The sequence below is a fragment of the Xenopus tropicalis genome, chromosome 5 (genome assembly GCF_000004195.4).
Source record: "Xenopus tropicalis strain Nigerian chromosome 5, UCB_Xtro_10.0, whole genome shotgun sequence".
Classification (NCBI taxonomy): domain Eukaryota; kingdom Metazoa; phylum Chordata; class Amphibia; order Anura; family Pipidae; genus Xenopus; species Xenopus tropicalis.
Window position 1 is genome coordinate 56629226 of NC_030681.2, and position 26017 is coordinate 56655242.

Consider the following 26017-nt stretch of genomic DNA (forward strand, 5'->3'; position numbering starts at 1 on the left):
CCCATCTGTCGATAGCATTTTCCCGATTTTTCCTCTATCTCCCAAAGTTCTCATAAATTCTGGGCGTGCATTCAGCATTCGGTGATGACATTTTGAGCATTTGCAAGCAGCAATTTCTCGGCTTCAGCAGTCAATTGCACATGTGTGTGACGTCACTTCTGAAAGTTTGTGTGTGCATATTGATGTAATTTCCGATTAGTGTAGAAAATTTTTGGTGGCGCACATCCCCGGGTTCCTGACTGCCTGAGGTTGAGAGCTGTGAATTCTATAAATAATACCACTAGAACACGTGGCAGAATAGATACATGCAGTGCCAATTCCATGTATAATATAGGAATCGGATCCCTTATCCGGAAACCCATTATCCAGAAAGCTCTGAATTACAGAAAGCCCGTCTCCCATAGACTCCATTTTAATCAAATAATACAGAATTTTAAAATTGATTTCCTTTTTCTCTGTAATAATAAAACAGTACCTTGTCATTGATCCCAACTACGATATAAATGATCCTATTGGGTTTAATTACTATTTTATTGATTTTTTTAGTAGACTTAAGTAATGGAGATCCAAATTACGGAAAGACACCTTATCCGGAATACCCTTGGTCCTGAGCATTCTGGATAACGGGTCCTATACCTGTATAATACTTCCAAAACACAGGACAGAATTTATGCTTGGCCATTTTTTTTATGATTTATGGCACCGAACACACAGCAGAGGAAAAAGTAGGTGATTTATTAAGTTAGCAATGAAAAACTATAGCTGTTAAAATAGGATTTTAATAGTTAGCAGGAGACAGGTGCTTAAAAGTTATAACAGGGAGCAGGCAAGCAGATCCCCAATTTTACTTGCAAAACTTTTACTGCTGCACAATAGGAGAGAACTCTTTCAGCAATTTCTGATACTGTGCTTCGTAACTGCTACCGGTTTGAAAAAGCCCGCCTACCCCCCCTTCTTCCTCTATGGCAACCACACAGGAATTAGGCAGTGAAGGCAGAGAGAGAGACCAGCACGCACAACCGGAATACTATTTACGCTCTGAAAATTGTGCCCTGCCGCTCTCTTTTTCTGTGCTATTAAGGAATAAAGGAGGGATGTGATCTTTGTAATCGCTCATCTCTGACTTCATTGGGTCTGAAGTTTGGGGAGGCATGGCCCTAGTGCTCCGGTTCTGACACCTATAATATTGCTGTTCCAGGTTCAAAAATGGCTGACGCTTGCTAATCATGTGACTAAAGGAAGTCTTTCTATGGGCGTGGATTGTAAATGTTTCATTGACGTTTGCCCAGTTATTTCAGTAGTATTGGTCTCTGCTGGTTGTGAGCATTACGGATATTGATAAACAACAGAAGAAAATGAGGATGGAGGTTAACCGTGTGGTGCCAGTGCTGGTAGTTATGATGATTATTTCACTCTGTCCTTCTACAGAAGACACCGAGACAACAGAGAGAGAAGCAAAAAAAGAATCTAGAGCTGTCTCAGAGCAGAGCTGCGGATGCCATGTAAGTGCACAGGGGAGAAATATTTAAGAGGAAGAAAAAAAGCTGCGTTCAGCAATGTGATAATAATGCTGTAAGCGGAACTGACATATAACTAAATGCTGGAGTTTTGGAAACTTCTCACACAAACTATAAGGCCTTTGTTTCCCTTTAAATGATTTTAATTTAAGCAGGGACCTTGAGTAATTTACAATGTCTTTAAAATAGGAACCTTAAATGGAAGTGAATCAAAGAAATGCATAAAGAAAAAGTATAATTGTTATTAAAAGCAATTTATGCCCCTTGCTCTTCTTTTAACTGCTGGTCAATGCTACATATACAGATATGGGACCCATTATCCAGACTGCTCGGGACCTGGTGTTTTCTGGATAAGGGGTCTTTCCGTAATTTGGATCTCCTACCTAAACTACTAAAAAAAAATTATATAAACTGTAATTAAATCCAATAGGTTTGTTTTGGCTCCAATAAGGATTAAGTATATCTTATGTGGGATCAAATGCATGGTTCTGTTTTATTACAGAGAAAAAGGTAAAAATGTGAATTATTTGATTACAGTGGAGTCCATGGGAGATGGCCTTTCAGTATTTCGGAACATTCTGAATAATGAGTTTCCGGATAAGGGTTCCGATACCTGTACCAATGTAGCACAGAGATACCAAGAATTTAACAATGAGGAGGTCTCCTTTTAGTGAAATTATCACTTCAGAATCAACTGAATCAATGTCAAATAGTACAGTACTGTTGCCTCTTTTTTTGGGAAAAAATACCAGCTTTTCTATATTTTTATGTTTTTTCACTATTAATAACATCAGCATCAAGCATGGAAAATATAATTTAATGGGCACCTGTCAAAGAACATTTGTTTTTCCACTAGAACTGTAGGCTTACAAAGCCTGCACTACACGTGGGGAGAAACAATAGTACTTTTTAAAAACAAGACTATTTTTTCTCCTATTCTGAGTGCAAGCTCTGTTAGGCAGGACCTCTCGTATGGGAAACACAATTTTCATGATAGGTGCCCTTTAAAATAAAACAGTACCCCCAGAATGAGTACTTAACTAACGGATAGTTTATATTATGTTAATTGACCAATTAAAGAATCTCTCCAAACTGGGATATATATCTGTAAATATTGCCCTTTTACACCTTTCCCTTGAGCCAGGATTTAGTGATGGGCTGTGTGCTCCCTCAGAGATCACATGACCAGAAATAATGCAGCTCTAACTGTAACAGGAAGAAGTGTGGGAGCAAAAGACAAAACTCTGTCTGTTAATTGGCTGATGTGGCCTAGCATGTATGTGTGCCTTGGCTTGTTTGTGTGCACTGTGAATCCTATGATCCCAGGAGGCAGCCCTTAATTCTTAAAATTGCAGTTTTCTATTTAGGAGTACCCATCAACACATACTACTAAAAAAGTATATTTTTAAGAAAATGGTTTATTTAGATATGAAGCAGGGTTTTACATGGATGAGATTGTTTATTCAATATATTTTTTGGGTGTATAGGTTTTTTTTTAACATCATTACCCTGACAGACCAGAGATCATGTTGTATGATGGCACTGCCACTATTTTAAAAACAGGTATGACAAAACATGGAGATGCTTATGAACAATGCTGGGATCCTATCACCTACTTAACGTCTACAGTTACATGATCATATGATCTTTATATCATGGACATCCTTGATATAACAGTAGTCAGTTTCCAACTGTTCCTTTCCCAGTTCTGTGATTCTCATTTGTCTGGTAATCACAGATCAAGAAAGGCATTTGGAGGAGAGCTGACTACTTCTACATTGTCTCAAAACTAGCCACATTAGGGTTATAATGATCAAGCAATGCTCAAATGAATCATTATCACCCTAATGACTTAGGGTTAGTTGACAGCACAGTTAAAGGAGAAGGAAAGGTAAAAACTAAGTAAGCTTTATCAGAAAGGTCTATGTAAATACAGCCATAAGCACTCACAGAAACTCTGCACTGACTTCTCTGTAAAAAGATTAGTTGTGTCTGTTTTCCTCATCCACAGACAGCAGCTTCCTGCTCTCTCCTGCTCCCCCCTCCCTCAAGAATGCTAAGAACTCACTCCCCCCTTAGGAATGTGGATCTGACCCAATCAGTAGGAAGCTGACTCATAGTCTTACAAACTGAGCATGTTCACTTGGTCCCGGTGTCTGTGCAGGAGCGAGGCATTATGGGAACTTTCTTTACACAGCTCAGCGTTTTTTCTTCCTGTTTGGCTTCAGATCATCTGAACAGGAGAAATATGGGGAGACTTAAGGGCACTATTGAGACAACTGAAGGTATGCCTGCAGCTTGAGATTAACTCTTTACTAGCCTTTCCTTCTCCTTTAATGGAACACGTAATCAGGACCAACAGTAAAGGGAATAGTAAGGGACAGACAGATGATACTTTTGAATTGCAAAATTTGTGTGCATGCAAATGAGGTTAGAGGCAACATTTCTCATTACCAAGTTGTTTGTGATCACAAACATGGTATCAGATGACTGAACTTGAATCAGTACAGTGCTTTATTAGGCAAATTAGTACAAACAGTGATTTGGACTTAGGTGATTTCCTTAGGTGGGTCTCTCATAAAAAGTGTCCTTCATGGCTCTACATAATACACAGAGTAGCCTTTTTTTTTTTTTTTTGTAACTTATATTTTTACTGTTGAACAGAGTAGCCTTTTTTTTATCTCAAACTTCATTCAAACATTAATAAGACTATCATCATGGACACTAATTTCTCTAGTAAAGTAGCCAGCCTGTCTTTTATGGCCAACATAAAATATATGTTTACTAAACTGTTTGATCTGGCAGAGATACCCCCTAGCACCATCATGTTAACATAATAAATAAATTTATTCATGTGAATTATTTTTTGGTAACTGATATTAAAAATTATAAAAGTTTGGGTTTTCTAATAGTGGTACTGACCCTTTCTCTGTCAAAAAAATAGAATCAATGTTACAGACAAGAAAATTACAATGCCATAGATTCTACGTTTGTTAATTCCATTGAAATGAATTTAAGAAGGCCATTCCTATAGAGCTCACAGCTCCATAATAGCTGCTAGCAGGGGAAGGCTAACAATGATGCTGACATGTTATTTTTCTTTATATAGTGCTGACATGGGCTGAAGTGCTTTACAGAAAGCATGCAACAGACACATTCCTAGAAATGATAGCAATGTGTCAGTGTCGCTCAGCAGCATATACTTTTTAAAAATTAAACACCCCAGCATTAACACAATTCAAATATTGTGCTGGCAAGATCTTAATCTAGGCTAAGGAACACACGTGACTGTGTCAAGAATGTATCAGCATCACTTTAACTTTTAGACTGTTGTCATTCTGTTATAAATTGCTATGACTTAAATATACATTACTTTCATGAATTCTGATGCTTAATTTGTATAAATCAGATTGATGAATTGAGTATGGGATTTATGATTAATTGAGGTGGAACACTGGGAGCAATTGCATTCTATCCCCTATATGTAATAAAAGGCACTCCGTTTGCCCAGAAGCAGTAACCCATAGTAACTGTCCAGTTCCCATCACTGTTAGAAGTGAATTAACAGGCAGTTTACTCGCCTTTCAATCACCACACTGTATAAGTTTTGAACTTGTTTAATAATGATGATCAAAAGAAGGTAGAACTGTAGGTACAAACAGTACAATGGTATCAGAATATATTCTGGGTATGTAAATTACAGATGAAATACAAGAAGAAGCATATATAAACATCTTATATGCATTATACAGTCCTAGTGGGGCCTAACAGTTGGCTGCTAAGGGAGAAATAGTGAATCACAACTACAACCAGAATGCACATAACAGCAAAATACACAGCTTATTATGAGCATGCATTAAACAAAATGCAAACATACCAACGATGCTTGGATAGGCTTGCTTAGAGATGAGTGTAGGTACTGATTTCACCAGCCCTGGCAAAATGACTGTTATAACAGAAACGGCCGCTTCCTCTCAGGACAAGGAAGTGATGTAATCAGGTGGCAGAGTGAATATCAAAGTAAATAATAAACACCTGCAAGGACATAGTACTAGAAGTGACCAGAGGAGAGGGGGAGGAGGAAGTGCAAGGATACATAAAGCCCTATACATAAAAGAAATTGTTACATATGAAGATATTTGCAACACTTAAGAATTGCTGTATCTAAAGCGTGGACAGAACTACTGCTGTGGCAGCACAGTAACCAATAAAATGTTTGCTTTTAAACAGGTGACAAGTAAATACTATCTGCTGACTGGTTGCTGTGGGTTACTGCACCTGGGTAAACTTAGTGCCTTTTATTACATGATGGATATGTAGGTGAATTTTAATAAAATAAGTGCTGGAAATATGCAATGAAGAAAAAAAAAATGTAATCATCAATATGTAATGGAATTTCATTTTTTCTTTTACGAAAAATCTATGGTTTTAGTTATTTGATGAGCTAAACAAGACAAATAGGAGGATTGAAGCTACTCCATGTTTGGTCCTTGAGACTTGGGTAAATAGATTACCACTGCACAGATAATCCCTCTGCATCAGTGGTGTAATTACCATACAGGGCCCCTTGTCTCCACAGTTGTTGCAGGGTCTTCTGTATGGTAGTTCCCTTTCTAAGCATATTCTGTCGGATTAACATTGCCATGTAGAGTAACTTCCCCTACTGCTGGCCGAATCCATCAAATTCTTAGGGATCAGACTTAGACAGAATCAGGCCCCTTTACTAACTTCCCTGAAAGAGATATCCAAACCTGGAGTACATACAAATTCTCTTGGTTTGGCAAGATTGCAGCCATCAGTACAAATCTCTTACCTCATATCCTATACTTTTTTGATACCCTTCCAGTACCCATACCTAAAACAATGTTCGTTAAACTATAATCCACAATACTGAATTTCATTTGGACAGGCAAAAGACACCACGCTCTAAGAAAACAATGTTTACACACTGGGTGGGCTTACAGTCCCTCATTACACAGCAGCTCAGTTATGCAATGGGCTGGACTAACACATTTCCACATTAAGTGAGCATATCTAGAGCTTTCTTATGGCTATTTACCACAACTTGCATACTACCTATGGACCAACCGCAGAATGCCTCAATACCCTACCCTATTGAGACCTACTCAGTAACAGTGTGGCAAAAACAGACGAAACATAAACTATTACCACAATCATCACCATTGTTGCCAGTTTGGGTAAACCCTGATTTCCCCATCAGACTGTATTATACTGATATCTCTCCAGATCTAGCAAGCAACCTATTCCAACTATCTAAATGATTTAATCCAAGGACCAAAATGTCAAACCCATACCAGGAGCATAAGCCAGAAACATTGGATTTATCAATATTTAGTTACCTACAAATAAGACATTTCACTTTCTCCATTTTCCCACAAAGTCAGCTTCCAGAAATTGACCCCATTTCAGCACTTTGTAGAATTAACTACATGCAAAGAGGCCTTCCCTCCAAATGGTACTCTTTACTGAATTCAATAAATTTAAATACACATCCCCATTCTTATATAAGAAAAAGGGGAAAAAGACACATGCACAATCAAACTACCTAGATAGCAAAGAATGTGGGAAAGCACTTCTAAAAGTTGCATCTGTGTTACCATCAAGGAAAACCTACACAAGATACAAATGAGATGGTACCATACATTGGTATTACTGCTAAGCTTGTTTCTTCATTCTACCTCACCAGCTCAATAAGAAAATTCCCCCACTACTTAACCCATAACCAGAGATATTTCCCCCTCAACAAAAAAAAAAAATTTTTTTATCAATGTTTACCACAAATAGTATATCACTTACATGTGTTTACAAATATCTGAAACTGCAGTGGTTTCATATACAATAATGAACCTAATCTGACACTGCTTTAATATGATACAGATTATGGATATGTAATTTTTGAAAACTGTTAAAAAAAAAAATACAATTAAAGGACAAGGAAAGGCTAAGTCACTTGGGGGTGCCAAAATGTTAGGCACCCCCAAGTGACTTTAATTGCTTACCTTGTACCCCGGGCTGGTGCCCCTGTTAGGAGAAAACAGCACCAGCTCGAGGTACCTGTAGTGATGCGCTTCCTCCTTCCTGCTTCGTTTAGCTGCGACTATACGATAGGGGCATGTGCAGTAGAGTGAAAAGCCGACTTCTCTGTTAAAGTTCTGCTTTTTCACTCTACTGCGTATGCGCGCACGGAAGCAGGAAGGAAGAAGCGCTGCAGGTACCCTGGGCAGGTGCTGTTCTCTCCGAACAGGGGCACCAGCCCGGGGTAAAAGGTAGGCGACTTTGGCACCCCCAAGTGACTTTGCCTTTCCATGTCCTTTAAATAAGATTGCCACCCATCTCAAACAAGTGATCATAAGGGCTGCCAATCAGGAAGGGTGTGAGGAGGGACTGTGCATGCTGGGACCCTCAGAAGCTTATTGTGTTGGAGCCTGACCCTTTTTAATCATGCCACTGTCCTGCATAAAATACTCCTGCTAACATAACCGTTACAACAAAGGAGAAAGGGAGAAGATTGTATATTGGCAATCAAATCATCTATCTAGAAAGAACTGAGCATGGAGTACAAATGAAATTAATATAGTCCTATATTGTATGTGTGGAACTTAAATGTAATCTCTTATTTTATGGTTATTGTATTTGCTTCATAGTAAAAACATTTAAAAATATATTTTGTGTATATCTTAAAAATAGCATGGGCTTACCTGGCTCATTTTCAAAGTTCATTACTTCATTCTGACTTCAGATACTGCTATTCAAAAACAATGCTCGGCCACACTGAACACTCTCTGAACTCAAGAGGGCAAGGAGAACTTTGTGTTTCCGTATAATTCCTTATGATTGATCAAGCTTTATTACATTTATTTTTTAAAACACACAGTGCGTCAATGGACCGGCAGAGTAGAACAGGCTTAAATATCTCTTTAATCCAAACTGAAAATATTTTAGAACATTTTTGAAAATTGACTCTTAAGATTGCAGTAACCACCTAATCTCATTCTTGGCTTCTGAGTCTTCTGAAAAGTTTGATATCCAATATGCATAGGATTACCCAATTTTGTGGCATGTTGTATAGAGCTAAAAAAAATGAAACTATTCATATGCATTATCATGGCTCCCCTCTTTAAACACAACAAAAACTTTGTCATCAAGTGTCTACTCTTGTCGCTGACTACTGAGACTTAGCATCCTAGAAGCACCCCCCCCACTCAAAGCCTAGAGCAGGGTTGCCAGTACTTCAGTAGTCTGAGATCAACTTTTGCATCACATCACAATTGCAGTCAGTTTTCTATTTTAGAAATAAAATTTGGGTTTGGAGGATACTCTGCGTTCTATTGAGTGGAGCTTTTTATTATTTTATTACATAAGGGCAGGCAGTCCCATTTCCCATTTTTATTAACATTTAATTCAACATTTTCCTGGTCTGTACTACAGCTAAATCCCTCAAGTGGACCATAGCAGGTTTAGGAAGGCTCCATATAACCTGACACTGCCTCCCTTTGAATACCCATAAAACACCTCTCGCATAAAGATTTTCTTTCTTTAACTGCTTCAGCCTATGCAATTTCTCCATTGATTATCCTAACAATTTTTCCAAAATACAATATAGGCAATATAGGCACCCATGAGCTTGTTGCTGCTAAATTAAATTACTTTAAAAGTAATCCGTAAAAAGTATTTAAAAATGAGTGCACGTTATTATTTTTATTTTAAATGAGCAGTGGATAATACATTAGAAAAAATGTATGAATTTCAAAACAAAAAAGCCACACAGGGTTGATTCTCGGCCTATGGAAAACACCCCTCCGCTGGCATCAGCCTCCTGTCTTGCCTGTACCCAGAAGCATTGTGTTCGCCCGTGTGCAGGCCGATATAGGCTCAAAATACAAACTCTGGTATTTTTTTACTTCATGTGCCTGCACCTGTGTGGACACAGTGCCTCTGGGTGCAGGCAAGGTAGGAAGCTGATAATGCTAAATAAACTAAATGTTTATTCTGCTATTTCGTAAATCTCCTGGGATTTGAAATTGCAAATGAGAATATGACATGTTATCAAATAGCTACCTCATTATTTACATGATTTGGCCCCTTGTAACTGTAAAATGAAAAGTTTACATTTTTGGGCCCATTTAACAATTCCTTTTGGGCAGGGAAAGTGTAATATCTGACTGCAGCCTTTTAGTCCTTATGGGAGTTTCTCTTTGCAGGTAGCTTATGTTTATTGGCACCCTCCCTAAAGCTTTAATTTGCCACTGGAGAGTAAAGAAAACTCTTTTTCAGACATAATTTTGATGTCCTATGTTTGTCTGATTATTTCACTGATATTCAGGAGAGTAGGTGACGTTTGCCTGGAGATGCCTGTAGAAGCATCTTGAGATAATTACAACGCAAGGCAAGTGGGTGATTTTGGACTCTCTGGTGCTATGTTTAATAGGCTGCTTAAAAATATAGTACTCAATTGCCCAATTGGCATTACCCGAAGACAAAATTTTAGTACTTTGTGAGATGGAATATGCTGTGCCATTGCTGTCTGCTGTGTATTCTGCACCATTTTGCGCTATTTCAACTTGAATGACTTGAATGATGATCTAAAAATATTCCTAATGAAAACTTTGGGAAAACTTTAATAGGGTTTACAGAGAAGTTTGCAAAAGAAATTCATTTTTACTATATCCGTGCTCTATATGTGAACTAGACAAACCACAACCTTGGTTTATCCTTGTGATGTACTATTTTTTTTTATTCTGCCTTTTATTTTAATGTTATATTTTTCTTATAATAGCACCTTGCAAAATGCAGTCCTGGTTTAAACATATATCATTGGTGTACCTTTTCACTGCTGGCAACCCAATGGAAAGGGACATGTGACAGACCCAGAAGGTATCTGAGGATTTTGGAGGCCTGCTGTAACTGGGGATTAAAAATATCTAAATGCAATAACTGTGCTAGGGTTTTTGTTGCTGTTTAAATATATGCTGTAAAATATCTTTTGGCTGCACTTGGGAATTCATACTGCTGTTAAACTTTGTGCTGGAAAAACAAACGTATTACGAGTGCCAAAAGTAGATCCAATTGACCTTGTTTTTATTGTATCTTTTTTTTTTTCTCCTCTTGTCCACAAAATGTTATACTTGTAAATGTATCTCTTGTCCATGTATATGTGTATGTGTGTATATATATATATATATATATATATATATATATATATATACAGCCATATATATTGTGAATAATATACCCCCTGTTGTAAAATATAAGGATATCATAAGTCACCAAAGAGTTTCATGACCATATAAAATCAAGAGGCTGAAGGCAAAAAGCAAAAAATTTTAAACAAACAGAAATATTCTTTATGCAAAAGTATTCAGTGTTTTGTAGATATAAGTCTTTAAAATTCAGCATATTCTGTACGGGTTCTGTTGCAATATTTTGTGTTGTGTATTTTTAATTTTAAATGTGAAGTCTGTGATGAATGGAGAGCATCACCACAGCATGATATTACCTCCATATCAAAATATCTTTTAAGATGGCCATAAAGAGGCCAATCACAGACAATGCTGTATGAGGGGCCATACACAGCCACCTTGCTTTTGCTCCATTCTGTCTGACTGCCCAACTAAGCAGGACCTTAAAAGGAGATGGGCTCCTCTTGCTTCCTCATCTAGTTTAAATTTCAGACCTGTAGGATCAACAAGCCTAAACAACATAAATAATTTTGAGTTTCTGTGCTTTGGAAGATAATATAACAGAAAATATAATCTCAGTTCAGAATTGTTATCCCTTAAAGAGCAAGGAACCCCCTTTTTTTTTTTTTACAAATAATCATTTATTTAGCACCGCTTTGCTCTCCTATATCACAAAGTTTATTTTTCAAAATACCGGTTTTAAAAGCAAATTCATTGTGTAGTTTACCCCTTTGCAAGCCTATTGCATCCACCATCTTTGGAGTGCCTACGTCATGAAGCACAACCTTTCAGACTAACTGTTCATGTGTGAAAATTCCTCGCCCGCTCAGTTGAGCATAACAGCTACAGAGAATGGACATGGGTAACCATAACAACCATAATTAGCAGTTCCTATTGGTTGAACTTTTAAAAAGGGAGGGCATAGCAGTGTTCCTTCACGTACATTTTGGTCTTTGTCTTGACGGTAGAGCGATGCATTGTGGGTATAATTTCATATATACTGAGCGCATTTGTGAAAACAGCGGCTCCATGTCTAATTAATGGATTGTAACGTTAAAGGACTGCACCCTGTATAGAGGTATGCCTTTCCCTGCCTTCACACTTTTCTTGTCCTTTAAAGGAGAAGGAAAGGCTAGTAAAGAATTAATCTCAAGCTGCAGGTATACCTTCAGTTGTCTCAATAGTGCCCTTAAGTCTCCCCATATTTCTCCTGTTCAGAAGATCTGAAGCCAAACAGGAAGAAAAAATGCTGAGCTGTGTAAAGAAAGTTCCCATAATGCCTCACTCCTGCACAGACATGCAGACCAAGTGAACATGCTCAGTTAGTTAGATTGGCTCAGATCCACATTCCTAAGGGGGGGAGTGAGTTCTTAGCATTCTTGAGGGAGGGGGGAGCAGGAAAGAGCAGAGAACAGAAAGCTGCGTGTCTCTGGCACAGGACTTACAGACACAACTAATCTTTTTTCAGAGACGTCAGTGCAGCGTTTCTGTGAGTGCTTATGGCTGTATTTACATAGACCTTTCTGATAAAGCTTACTTAGTTTTTACCTTTCTTTCTCTTTTAAAGGAAAGGAAAACTGTTCTTAATAATTTTTCAAGAAAAAAACAAATAATTAAATTCTGTAAATGTCATTTGACCATTGGTTTGATAGTTTCTTTGTTTGCTATGACTGTCAGCCCTATCTCGGTAATAATACTATAGCTTGACACAATGATATATACTTTGTTGCAGTTAGTCCCTTCATTTTACATGCTCTTTAAAACAACAAAGATAATGGCACTAATAATACCAGCTGTCAAATTTGACATGTAAAGGAGGATAATTAACTGTACTCTGTGTAATTATATGCACATGCATGATAATTGATGTAATGGCTATTTCTATTGCATGCATACAATATAACACATTAACACACATATCATGTTATATGCAATTCAGTGTATGTTTGTTATATACATTTGCAATGTGACCTGTCTGTGGCATAGAAAATGGTTGTTAATTATCTTCAACCATTTATTACCTGTACAAAATCCCCCACACCTGGCAGCATGCCTGTAATCCTTCAGTTCTGTTACTGAAGTTACTCTTTTATTACAGTCAGAGAGCCATAATTTTACACCTGACTTACATGAATGCTACTTGTGAGGTTTGTCCCCTGAGTCCTTCATTTGATTAATATAAGTACTAATAAGGTTAAAATATCCTTGCAATCGGCTTGCTTCAGCTGCAGGCTTTCTTTTTAAAGGGGTGGTTCACCTTTAGGCTGATGGCAGACGTCATAGCGTAGGGCTGATATTTTCGGCAAGCGGAAAAACGCTTGGTCAAAATACAGCCCTACGCCTGCTACTTGTGCCTGCACCCGAATAAATGAGATACACTTGGGTGCAGGCACATGTAGCCGATATACGCAAAAAAATGCGAGAGAATGCAAAGTCTATATCGGCTACATGTTCCTGCACCCAAACGTATCTCATTTATTCGGGTGCAGGCACAAGTAGCAGGCGTAGGGCTGTATTTTCGCCAAGCGTTTTTCCGCTTGACGAAAATATCAGCCCTACGCCACGTCTGCCATCAGCCTTGGGCTAATGCCACACGTAGCGTATGGCGCATATTTTCGGCACGTGAGACTTTGCATGTTCTTGGGTTTTTATGTGGATAGCTACATGTGCCTGCACCCGAGTGTATGCAATTCATTCGGGTGCAGGCACGGGTAGGGGGAGTTTTAAGGGTATGGAGCATATTCTTGCCGAGAGCTTTTCGGCCTGCCAAAAATATGCGCCATATGCTTTATGTGGCTTTAGCCTTAAGTTAATTTTTAGTATGTTATAGAACAGTGATCTCCAACCAGTGGCTCAGGGGCAACATGTTGCTCCCCAGCCCCTTGGATGTTGCTCTCAGTGCCCCCAAACCAGGTAGTTATTTTTGAATTCCTGATTTGGTGGCAAGTTTTGGTTGAATAAAAACAAGATTTCCTACCAAATAAAGCCCCCTGTAAGCTGATAGTGTGCATAGAGGCTGCCTAATAGCCAATCACAGCCCTTATTTGGCACCTCCATGAACTTTTATGGTGCTTGGGTTGCTCTCCAAGTCTTTTTACAATTTATTGTGGCTCAAGAGTGAGAAAGTTTGGAGACCCCTGTTATAGAATAACCTATTCCTAGCAACTTTGGTTTTCATTTATTTGTTTTATCGCTTTTGAAGTATTTGCCTTTCTCTTCTTTCCAGCTTTCATATAGGGGTCACTGACCCAGGCAGCCAAAAACTATTGCTCTGTAAGGCTACAATTTTATTATTATTGTTACTTATTATTACTTATCATTCTATGCAGGCCCTCTACTATTCATATTCCCATCACTTGTTAAAAACACTTCCTGCTTGCTTGGTTACATAAGACCCTAGCAACCAGATAGTTGCTAAAATACAAAATGAAGAGATGCTGAACAAAATGCTAAATAACTGAAAAATCATTAAGAACAAAAACCAATTGCAGTTTGTCTCAGAATCTATCTATGTCTACATCATGATAAAAGTTAATTCAAAGGGAACTACCCTTTTGAATAGTTACAAATCATAGAGTGTCCCAGGGCCCAAGACAATCGCTCACTGTGTGAAACACCAGAGTTCCCAGTGACATACATGTGTATTTTGAGCAAATGTCCTAGGCTATCCTTGGGTTGGAAACTGAACTGCCTCAAAAATATAAAAATGTACTTGTATCGATCCAGCAATCATTTTTTTTTTTTTTTATAAAGGGCTTCAATGATTGCTGGATCGATTCAGGCATAATTTCATATATACAAATCGGATTCCAAAAAAGTTGGGACACTAAACAAATTGTGAATAAAAACTGAACGCAATGATGTGGAGGTGCCAACTTCTAATATTTTATTCAGAATAGAACATAAATCACGGAACAAAAGTTTAAACTGAGAAAATGTACCATTTTAAGGGAAAAATATGTTGATTCAGAATTTCATGGTGTCAACAAATCCCAAAAAAGTTGGGACAAGTAGCAATAAGAGGCTGGAAAAAGTAAATTTGAGCATAACGAAGAGCTGGAAGACCAAATAACACTAATTAGTTCAATTGGCAACATGATTGGGTATAAAAAGAGTGGCAGTGTCTCTCAGAAGCCAAGATGGGTAGAGGATCACCAATTCCCACAATGTTGCACAGAAAGATAGTGGAGCAATATCAGAAAGGTGTTACCCAGCGGAAAATTGCAAAGATTTTGCATCTATCATCATCAACTGTGCATAACATCATCCGAAGATTCAGAGAATCTGGAACAATCTCTGTGCGTAAGGGTCAAGGCCATAAAACCATACTGGATGCCTGTGATCTCCGGGCCCTTAAACGACACTGCACCACAAACAGGAATGCTACTGTAAAGGAAATCACAGAATGGGCTCAGGAATACTTCCAGAAACCATTGTCAGTGAACACAATCCACCGTGCCATCCGCCGTTGCCAGCTTAAACTCTACAGTGCAAAGAAGAAGCCATTTCTAAGCAAGATCCACAAGCTCAGGCGTTTTCACTGGGCCAGGGATCATTTAAAATGGAGTGTGGCAAAATGGAAGACTGTTCTGTGGTCAGACGAGTCACAATTCGAAGTTCTTTTTGGAAATCTGGGACGCCATGTCATCCGGACCAAAGAGGACAAGGACAACCCAAGTTGTTATCAACGCTCAGTTCAGAAGTCTGCATCTCTGATGGTATGGGGTTGCATGAGTGCGTGTGGCATGGGCAGCTTGCATGTCTGGAAAGGTAGCATCAATGCAGAAAAATATATTCAGGTTCTAGAACAACATATGCTCCCATCCAGACGTCATCTCTTTCAGGGAAGACTCTGCATTTTTCAACAAGATAATGCCAGACCACATTCTGCATCAATCACAACATCATGGCTGCGTAGGAGAAGGATCCGGGTACTGAAATGGCCAGTCTGCAGTCCCGATCTTTCACCTATAGAGAACATTTGGCGCATCATAAAGAGGAAGGTGCGACAAAGAAGGCCCAAGACAATTGAACAGTTAGAGGCCTGTATTAGACAAGAATGGGAGAGCATTCCTATTCCTAAACTTGAGAAACTGGTCTCCTCGGTCCCCAGACGTCTGTTGAGTGTTGTAAGAAGAAGGGGAAATGCCACACAGTGGTGAAAATGGCCTTGTCCCAACTTTTTTGGGATTTGTTGACACCATGAAATTCTGAATCAACATATTTTTCCCTTAAAATGGTACATTTTCTCAGTTTAAACTTTTGTTCCGTGATTTATGTTCTATTCTGCATAAAATATTAGAAGTTGGCACCTCCACATCATTGCATTCAGTTTTTATTCACAATTTGTTTAGTGTCCCAACTTTTTTGGAATCCGGTTTGTATATATATATATACAGTGGCTTGCAAAAGTATTCGGCCCCTTTGAACTTTTCCACATTTTGTCACATTACAGCCACAAACATGAATCAATGTTATTGAAATTCCACGAGAAAGACCAATACAAAGTGGTGTACACATGAGAAGTGGAACGAAAATCATACATGATTCCAAACATTTTTTACAAATAAATAACTGCAAAGTGGGGTGTGCGTAATTATTCAGCCCCCTTTGATCTGAGTACAGTCAGTTGCCCATAGACATTGCCGAATGAGTGCTAATGACTAAATAGAGTGCACCTGTGTGTAATCTAATGTCAGTACAAATACAGCTGCTCTGTGACGGCCTCAGAGGTTGTCTAAGAGAATATTGGGAGCAACAACACCATGAAGTCCAAAGAACACATGAGACAGGTCAGGGATAAAGTTATTGAGAAATTTAAAGCAGGCTTAGGCTACAAAAAGATTTCCAAAGCCTTGAACATCCCACGGAGCACTGTTCAAGCGATCATTCAGAAATGGAAGGAGTATGGCACAACTGTAAACCTACCAAGACAAGGCCGTCCACCTAAACTCACAGGCCAAACAAGGAGAGCGCTGATCAGAAATGCAGCCAAGAGGCCCATGGTGACTCTGGACGAGCTGCAGAGATCTACAGCTCAGGTGGGGGAATCTGTCCATAGGACAACTATTAGTCGTGCACTGCACAAAGTTGGCCTTTATGGAAGAGTGGCAAGAAGAAAGCCATTGTTAACAGAAAACCATAAGAAGTCCCGTTTGCAGTTTGCCACAAGCCATGTGGGGGACACAGCAAACATGTGGAAGAAGGTGCTCTGGTCAGATGAGACCAAAATGGAACTTTTTGGCCAAAATGCAAAACGCTATGTGTGGCGGAAAACTAACCCTGCACATCACTCTGAACACACCATCCCCACTGTCACATATGGGGGGGCAGCATCATGCACTGGGGGGGCTTCTCTTCAGCAGGGACAGGGAAGCTGGTCAGAGTTGATGGGAAGATGGATGGAGCCAAATACAGGGCAATCTTGGAAGAAAACCTCTTGGAGTCTGCAAAAGACTTGAGACTGGGGTGGAGGTTCACCTTCCAGCAGGACAACGACCCTAAACATAAAGCCAGGGCAACAATGGAATGGTTTAAAACAAAACATATCCATGTGTTAGAATGGCCCAGTCAAAGTCCAGATCTAAATCCAATCGAGAATCTGTGGCAAGATCTGAAAACTGCTGTTCACAAACGCTGTCCATCTAATCTGACTGAGCTGGAGCTGTTTTGCAAAGAAGAATGGGCAAGGATTTCAGTCTCTAGATGGGCAAAGCTGGTAGAGACATACCCTAAAAGCCTGGCAGCTGTAATTGCAGCAAAAGGTGGTTCTACAAAGTATTGACTCAGGGGGCTGAATAATTACGCACACCCCACTTTGCAGTTATTTATTTGTAAAAAATGTTTGGAATCATGTATGATTTTCGTTCCACTTCTCACGTGTACACCACTTTGTATTGGTCTTTCACGTGGAATTCCAATAAAACTGATTCATGTTTGTGGCTGTAATGTGACAAAATGTGGAAAAGTTCAAGGGGGCCAAATACTTTTGCAAGCCACTGTATATCATTTCATTTCCTTTTAACAAAGCAAAATATAATTTTAATAAAGTGCTTCAATGATTGCTGGATCGATACTGGCATATTTTCATATTTATTTTTTTTTGTAACTCAAATTTTTTTTTATTTGAAGAATTGTCATGTGATACACATAATAATAATTTCATATTTTTAAAGCAGTTCAGTTCCCAACCCAACCACATAATTACTAGAGCTTTTGTCATAGGCCGAGGGTGTCTTTTTTTTGTTTGGGGAGGCTGAAGATGGGCCATACATAGACTGACCTAAAACTAATGGATTCACTGCTGGTGTAAAAAATTAACCTCCCAACTACCACTTGCAGTTCCCACTGACTTCGAGGGATACTGTGCAAAAGTGCAGGTGGGAGTGTTTTTTTTTTTAAAATGCTTAGGATGTAAAAGTATTCATACATGCACTTCTGTGAGGGATTCTCCATCCATTTGTGTTTGTGATCAGTTAGTTTAAAGGGGTAGTTCACCATTAAATTAAGTTTTAATATGACATGGACATTGATATTCTGAGACAATTTGCAATTGGTCCTCTTTTTTTTATTTTTAATGGTTTTTCAGTTATTTAGCTTTTTGTTCAGCAGCTCTCCATTTGGTAATTCAGCAGCTATCTGGTTGCTAGGGTCTTATTTACCCTAGCAACCAGGTAGTGGTTTAAATGAGAGATGGGAATATGAATAGCTAAGGGACCTGCATGGAAGAATAAGTAATAAAAAGTCACAATAATAATAAAATTGTAGACACGCAGAGCAATACTTTTTGGCTGCTGGAGTCAGTGACCCCCATTTTAAAGCTGGAAAGAAGCAGAAGAAAAAGGGCAAAGAACTATTAAAAAATAAATAATGAAGACCAATTGCAAAGTTGCTAGGAATAGGCCATTCTATAACATACTAAAAGTGAACCACCCCTTTAGATGTGTTTTAGTTAGTACCTACTGAAAGAAAGGCAGTGGGTACTGACACTCCAGGCACATTATAAACAGTGAGACACACTCTAAATTTACAAAACCAACACATTATATGCAGCGAGAAGCAGCGGGTAGGGATGGCAGATATTCAGACCCTGGCACTATAATACTGGCACTAATACACAACATTGGCCCCACTGTAACTAACTAGAAATGAACAAAACAATGACAAAAGTAAAAAAAAAAATAGTAAGTGCAAAAAACAACAACAAATTTATAAAAGCACAATGACTATTTCAGGGGGAAAGAGTTAATTTAGGACTGGTGCTTTCTTGAAGTCACGCCCCTGTAGATAGTCGTTGTCAGGGTATAGCAGGTCACACGGGACATGTGCCTCCCAGAGGGAAGGAGAAGGCGTGTCCAGCTCTTCTGCAAGCTTAGGTTATTTACGGAGTGCTAGCGGTGAGCTGTAGCTCAGGTGTGCTGATAGCAGTCCTGGGAAAGCATGATCACAGGCAGTGGCAGCATCCGACTTTTTGTCGCCCCATTGTTGCTATCTCTTGTGCTCCCCTCATCGGACATCAATGAGCACCAGGTAAGTGTGGGGTGAGGTGGCAAAACAATGTTAGTATCAGTGTACATGGCTGTATATTAGAAAAGTGTCTATATACAGTAGAGGAAAATATCACACTGCTAAAAAGTGTTCACATAATTAGTGGGGATATTCCAGAGATTCCCAACCTACTTATTTCATTTGCTGTCATATTTCTTGTTAGCTGAGAGCTGCAAATTGCCCATACATCATCAGAATATGGAAATGCCATACAAATTTTAGCAATGCTAAGAAAATGTCTAGGATTCACGTAAGCCAAGGGAAAAATAGTTGTTTTTTTAAAGCAGAAGTTATTGTGTGTGTTACAGCCAATATGTTGTCACAGTAAATGGAGTTGGGTAACATTTGGATTTCGAATTACACCAGGGTCTCTGAACTTTTTTTGGTTTTTGTATAGGATCTTGCTTAAAAGGGAAGTAACATTTGGATTTCTAATTACATCAGGGTCTCTGAACTTTTTTTGGTTTTTGTATAGGATCTTGCTTAAAAGGGAAGTAACATTTGGATTTCTAATTACATCAGGGTCTCTGAACTTTTTTTGGTTTTTGTATAGGATCTTGCTTAAAAGGGAAGTAACAACAAAAATGAAAGGGCTTTGGATGAATCTAAGTACAATGTACCGTCACCCTCCACTGTTACAAATTAGTTTTTTCTTTGATCTAATAGTTTGTGTAAATAGACTAATATATCTATGAGGGCTGCATTTAAATTATAATTAATATATGGGTCTAGGACCCACCTTTGCATATATATAATATAATACAGCGGCTTTTGGCTAATGGTACATGTGGCAGATCTTTCCTTGACATTTTTCTGCCAGTGTAGAAACATCAATGATTGCTAAATATTTCCCCTGCCTCCTACCATTCACATGTGATTGAAGAAAATGGCAGGAGGCAGGGACACTTTTGGGTAGTCACTGGAATTCCTCTGCTGGTATAAAGAAGCCAGTGGAGGATCTGCAACAACTGCCTTAGTGCCTATGGGAACAAAAGCAGGGATCAAATATGATATTAGTGAAAATTAGAAAAACCTGCACCCAACTTGTACCTGCTTCTTCCCACTCCATAAGCTACTTCTGAGTGCACCTCTGGTTCCAAAACATGGAATATTTAGGGGCAGCGGAGGAGTGTGCTACCCCAGTCTGACCCCCACCCAACCTGAACCCGCAATAGTCACCCATATTTTAACTCAAGCCCATCCAAGTTTGACAGTCCCTCTCCCAACCCATGATTTGGTTTAGAATTAGTTGCTAAATTTAGTTTCTAAGTTACTGTGGTCTGCTTAAGAAAGTAGTCAAGGCATTATAGCAAACCACTATTGTCATCATGGTAAGACAATTTTTGGAACAGTCCTAGAGGTTAAAAAAAAGTATTGGAAAAATTGACACAATTTTCTATTAAGAGGGGGGAAGGTAACTTTTATATTAACTCCTAGTAAGTTCAGATGTATATTTTAAAACAATATGCAATTGGTCCAATTTTTTTATGGTTTTTGGCATATTCTTTTGGTATTGCAATTACAGCTGGGCCATGGGACCTAATATGGGCCCATGGGTGTAAAAAAATAAAATCTAGTGATGGGCGAAAAATTTTTCCCGGGATGAATTTGTGGCGAATTTCTGTTTTTTGCCATTGGCTGATTTTTTTGCAAAATGGGCATGAAAATTTGCAGCGGAAAAATTCACAGCGTGTCCAAAAATTGTCACCTGTGTCAAAAAAATATTGTCTTGCTTGTCAAACATTTTGTTGCGCATCATGCGTATTAAAAGTCTTTCGCGTTAAAAATAATTGTTTCTCTCATCAAAGGTATTGTCGCGTTACAGTTTTTCTTTTCTTTTGACACGCAACATTTTTCCCTTTACGCGAACTCAAAAAGCCAATTTTTAGGCTATGATTAAGTGCTGGGTAAGCATGAAACACGTTAGGCTATGTCTATAGGGGGTTACTTTAAATAAAATTGTTATATTTTTAAGTGGCTTTTTTGAGACCATTTTTTCCAAGTTGCTATATCCCTCAATGATCACTAGAGGGCGTTCTCTATATGCCACATTAACATTGTTTATCTTTTCAAGTACTTTTTCTCCACTTAATTTTGAAAGCAGGACAGATTCGCTCATCACTAATAAAGTCAATAGCATATGCAAAACATTTTATATGCGGGCCCATGGGTCTCTGACTACACCCTTTTTTGTTTAACTTCTTTTATGTAGTTTTCCAGTTTGTAGTTTAAATTGCTTTCTGATGGATTGCGTCACTGCCTGTATCAACTAAGTTGTTGATTGTAAGCATGAGCAATGAAATTGAGAGTACTTAACAGGATGCCAAACAAATTTAAAAAGTTCTTATTTTCATGGGTTTATAAACAGCATAATTTATTTCAATATTTTGTAATGTTTAAAAAGTATAAACGCATAATGGAATAATCTGTGTTTTAAAATGTTCTCTTTCAAAGGGAATTGAAGGGAAAGGAAAGGTAAAAAAAAAAAAAAGCTTTATCAGAAAGGTCTATGTAAATACAGCCATAAGCACACACAGAAAAACTGTACTGAGTCCTCTATCAAAAGAAACAGGATTTCTTGATTCTCAGGGGCCAGAGACTGTTTTCAGCTCTCTCCTCTCTCCCTTCTCCTCACTCCCTCCTCCCTTAGGAATGTGTGATCTGAGCTACCAAGGGCTAGATCTGCAGTAGGAAGCTATGAAGACCAAGCTAAAATGGCAGCTGCTATCTTAAACAATCATAGGGTGTTTCTTTACTCAGCTTTCTGCAGGATAAATATAGCGTTCTAGGTGGCGCTAATGTGGCTAATTACTTTCCTTCTTTAAGTATAGGTAGACTTAAAACAATAGTAAAATATTTTCAATTAGCAAATTTGTAATGGAAGCTCATCCATTTATATCTATAACCATCAAAATAATGTTTTCATTCCTGCTGTGGTTATTTTATGACTATTGGGCTCCTCCAGCTTAGGATCTAGTTATGGTCTTGTGCTGTAGAATGCCAAGTCTGCTTTTGCCATGGGAAGCTCCACGAGACTCCATATTCTCTCTTAAAAATTGGTAACATTTCCAGGTGTTGCTTGAGGGTTTGTATCTTACCGTAGTGGCGTTCATAAGAAACTACAAGTAATGGTCCACCTAGTATTTTAATTTCAGTTGGCAATAGTTGCAAGCAAAATGCAGTGTAATCCTTTGCATTTTAGCACACTCGTTATTAAATGCCAGTGATTGTTTTCCATTGATGACAAAAGGAAAAGCTTCCCATTAATGATATTGGGAAGTGCTGCAAGTATTCTCAGACCCTAGTGCCCCAACCTTTTTTACTCATGAGCCACAGTCAAATGTAGAAGACCTGGAGAGCAACACAAACATCATAAAAGTTCATGGAGGTGCCAAATAAGGGCCAAGATTGGCTATTAGGCAGCCTCTATGCACATTATCAATTTACAGGTGGCTTTATTTGGTAGTAAATTTTGTATTTATTGAACCTAAACTGCCACCAAGTCAGGAATTCAAAAATAACTACCTGGTTTGGGGGCACTGAGAGCAACATCCAAGAAGTTGGTGAGCAACATGTTGCCCCTGAGCCACTGGTTGGGGATCACTGCCCTAGTGTTTGCCTAAACTTAGAGCTTGGAGAGTTACTATAAAGTAACCCTCACTATAAAGTAACTCTTCAAGCTCTAAGTTGTGCTCAAACAATATGGTCTGAGTTTACTCACAGCACTTCCCAGTATCAATAATAAGCAATCTGCATTTCTTAATTTGACTTTAGGTGAAAGTGGCAAAGGTACATGTTCAAGGTCACAGCTATGAAAATAACAAAGTCTCTAATGTGTTAAGAGTCAAAGCATTTCTTTACACAGTTAAGTATATTCAAATAAAATAATTATTAAATAAAAAAAAATTAATTATTTAAATAATTATTTACAACTTTTTAATTGTTGTTTGATATTGTAATGAAAGGTTTGACTGTAGAGACAGACGATTGGCAAGGGATGGCTAAAGACAACAAGATAATGTAAACTCTCAAACAGTTTGGCTTATGAATGAAAATATAATTTTAAGTAACTTTCAAATATACATTTAAAATTTTCAATTTATTTAAACCTATTACTGTATAGTAGGTGAAGTTTAAAAAAAAAAAAAAAAAAAAAAAAGCTGAGTTCAGTAACACTTTATTTTTTTTTTCTGCTTTCTAAAATGGCATTCAACTATCTTAATTTGTAAATGTATTTGTTCTTGATGCAGTGTGTCTGCTTCTTTCTATTCCCTGCACTGTTGGTTCATACTATCTTAACAGTAAAGTAGACACAAACTGATTAACAACCTGTGATGCAGCCATGGCCTGAAGAGAACTGGATGCTTCTACTTTCTCAAAAACAAAAATGCAGACAGAGACAGACCAATACAGCGATCTGTTGCAATTACATTTGAACAATAACTTTGCAGCCAGTGGAAAACTTTAATATGCACTGGAAAGTTGTTATTTTCTCTCTTGTTGTGTAAAAATATATTTTTGAGCTTATTTTTTTAGTGTTCCTGATACTCTCATTAAATAAAGCACTTTGGGTCAGAATTTAATTGTTTATCATGTAAAAACTCAAGACAAGATTCAATTTGATGAAGAAAAACTTTTCTCCTAATTTAATTACTGTTTTTTCCCATAGACTTCAATAGAGTTTTGACGTGATAAACTGTGAGATCCTTTTTTTTATTGAATTGCATCTCAGGTTTAATCTTATCAATGAGTTTTCACTTTAGCCATGAGAATGAGGCATTGTGATGGGAGACTGGGGGAAGCAAACAAGATTAACTCCCCAAAAAATAGGGGAGGATTGACAGGTCTGTGTTTTGCATAAAGAGTTCATGCAGGGCTTTGGTGGACAAGAGATACTGTTTATGCATATGCTTTAGTCTATTGGAATTACCGCTTCCTAAATGAAGGCTGAATACCTGCTGCCCTGGGATTTCAAGGTGAAGGAGATCTTTGAGCAGTGGGCAGAGGCAGAGTATTAGGAGGGGGAAAATGGGTTCTTTTGTAAGATACTCATGTTATTACTGTAACCTGTGGGAATGTGTCTTTCACTTTTAATATTTTTAAATGTATTTTGCACCTGCTTCCAGTCAGAAAAACAAGCAGCCCCTGATGGATTCATATGCTAACAAGGTGTTTTTATAGTCTATTTAAATCACCCTTGTGTTATGCAAACCATTTTACTTTTAGTAGTCTGGAAATGTTTTTTCTTAAAGAAGTAAAGTGAACTGGTACAGAGGTTAACATGCACCCAGACTGTAGTGGATAATTTAAAAATGTGTTTCATGCATAGGTTTTATTTTTTTTCCTTTTTGTTTTTAACAGTTTTTTTTAAGTGTGCTCTCTAAAAAACTTTTTTTTCCCCAGTCATTCTGTAAGCTATAAGCAGATGACTTGCTAGAAACTATTTGGGAGCAGACAATTTATGCACTAGTGTGTTTTTGCAGTTGTTACGTTTGTTGGCTATATTGATTTACAAATAATTATCTTAAAAGATGACCTTTATTACATGTTTCTGTAAATGTACTTAATTACTCAAGACACCCTCAAAGCGATACTGACACATTCCTATGAAAATCCATAGGAACGTGTCAGTATAAGTAATGAGTTGTGCGAGACTAGAGATACCTGACACCCCAGGTCAATTACAGAATTTCCAGGGAATACTTTAACCTGGAAAGAGAAACCTCCCTCTCCAAACTGTGAAACAGGCCTATCTGTCTTTTATACTTTGAATATTTGCCTTACTTACATTCTTGTAATGTTGGTAAGGAGCTGTTCCTCCTAGTACAGGTACTGTTTTTCTCCTCTTTACAAAGACTTTTGCATCTTCTTCTTTTCAGTTTATTCCAAGGTAGGTTTTAACTGGAAGGAAGCATTGTTGCACAATTATGCAAGGTTCGTTTTATCTGTGGTGATTCACATAGGGAGCAATTCACAGGTATTTTCAGGTACTTGAGGGGCGCAAGATATCTAGAGCATGACAAAGCAAGCTATCTGCAGTTTCCCTACGGGTAACAGCACATGGGGGGTGTGGATGTTATCGCCGCTGTTAAAAACCAGCGGTGGTTAAAACACCCCTGTCTGCCCATGACAGCTTCTTATAATATGAAATGCGCCATGGCTGATTCTCAAGGAGAGTTGATTGGGAGTTCTAATTCCCATAGATCGATGATAGATCTGTTGCAAACAACAGTGGGCAACAGTCAAACCTTAGGTTCTGTACTACCTATGAAAGAGATATGTACTGTATCCAATACAAAGGAGTATTCAGAAATGCCAGGGGGCCCTTTCACAGGAGTCTTGGATAGGATGTCTTCCTTTGTATTTAGGAAAGGTAGGGAAATTGTCTGATGGACCTCAAAGAATTTGTATCATTCTTGTAAGAGGAATATTGGACAATGATTTTTAAATTATAAGGGGAATTTTAAATGTGGCAGGGATAGATGTAAGGCATGCAGAGTCCTGAAAGTCTCTTAAGTACATTGAGTACTTTTACAGGTAGAAGTTATGATATAGAGCAATATTTTAACTGCCTGTCGAAATGAGTAATTTACTCGGATACCTGTTAATGTGGTGCACAAAGGACACGTAATGCATGCACAAGGTTCCTGGAACATTAGTCTGATGTGGAAAGGTTATATATATATCATGGCATTTCATCACTGCCAAAGCTTAGCAATTTTGAAGCTAAATAAAGATGGTGTCTGCTTTTGG

At 38.2% G+C, this 26017-nt stretch overlaps 1 protein-coding gene across 2 annotated transcripts in view; it reads left to right on the top strand.

Moving 5' to 3' along the window:
* The first annotated feature begins 1293 nt into the window (after positions 1-1293).
* ero1b (endoplasmic reticulum oxidoreductase beta) overlaps positions 1294-26017 on the top strand; it is a 51660-nt gene continuing 26936 nt past the window's right edge. The window contains 1 exon segment of one of the 2 annotated variants that reach the window (NM_001097374.1): positions 1294-1502. In NM_001097374.1, the coding sequence (NP_001090843.1) occupies positions 1362-1502 (141 nt within the window). In that variant the 5' untranslated portion in view covers positions 1294-1361. 2 annotated transcript variants of the gene reach the window in all.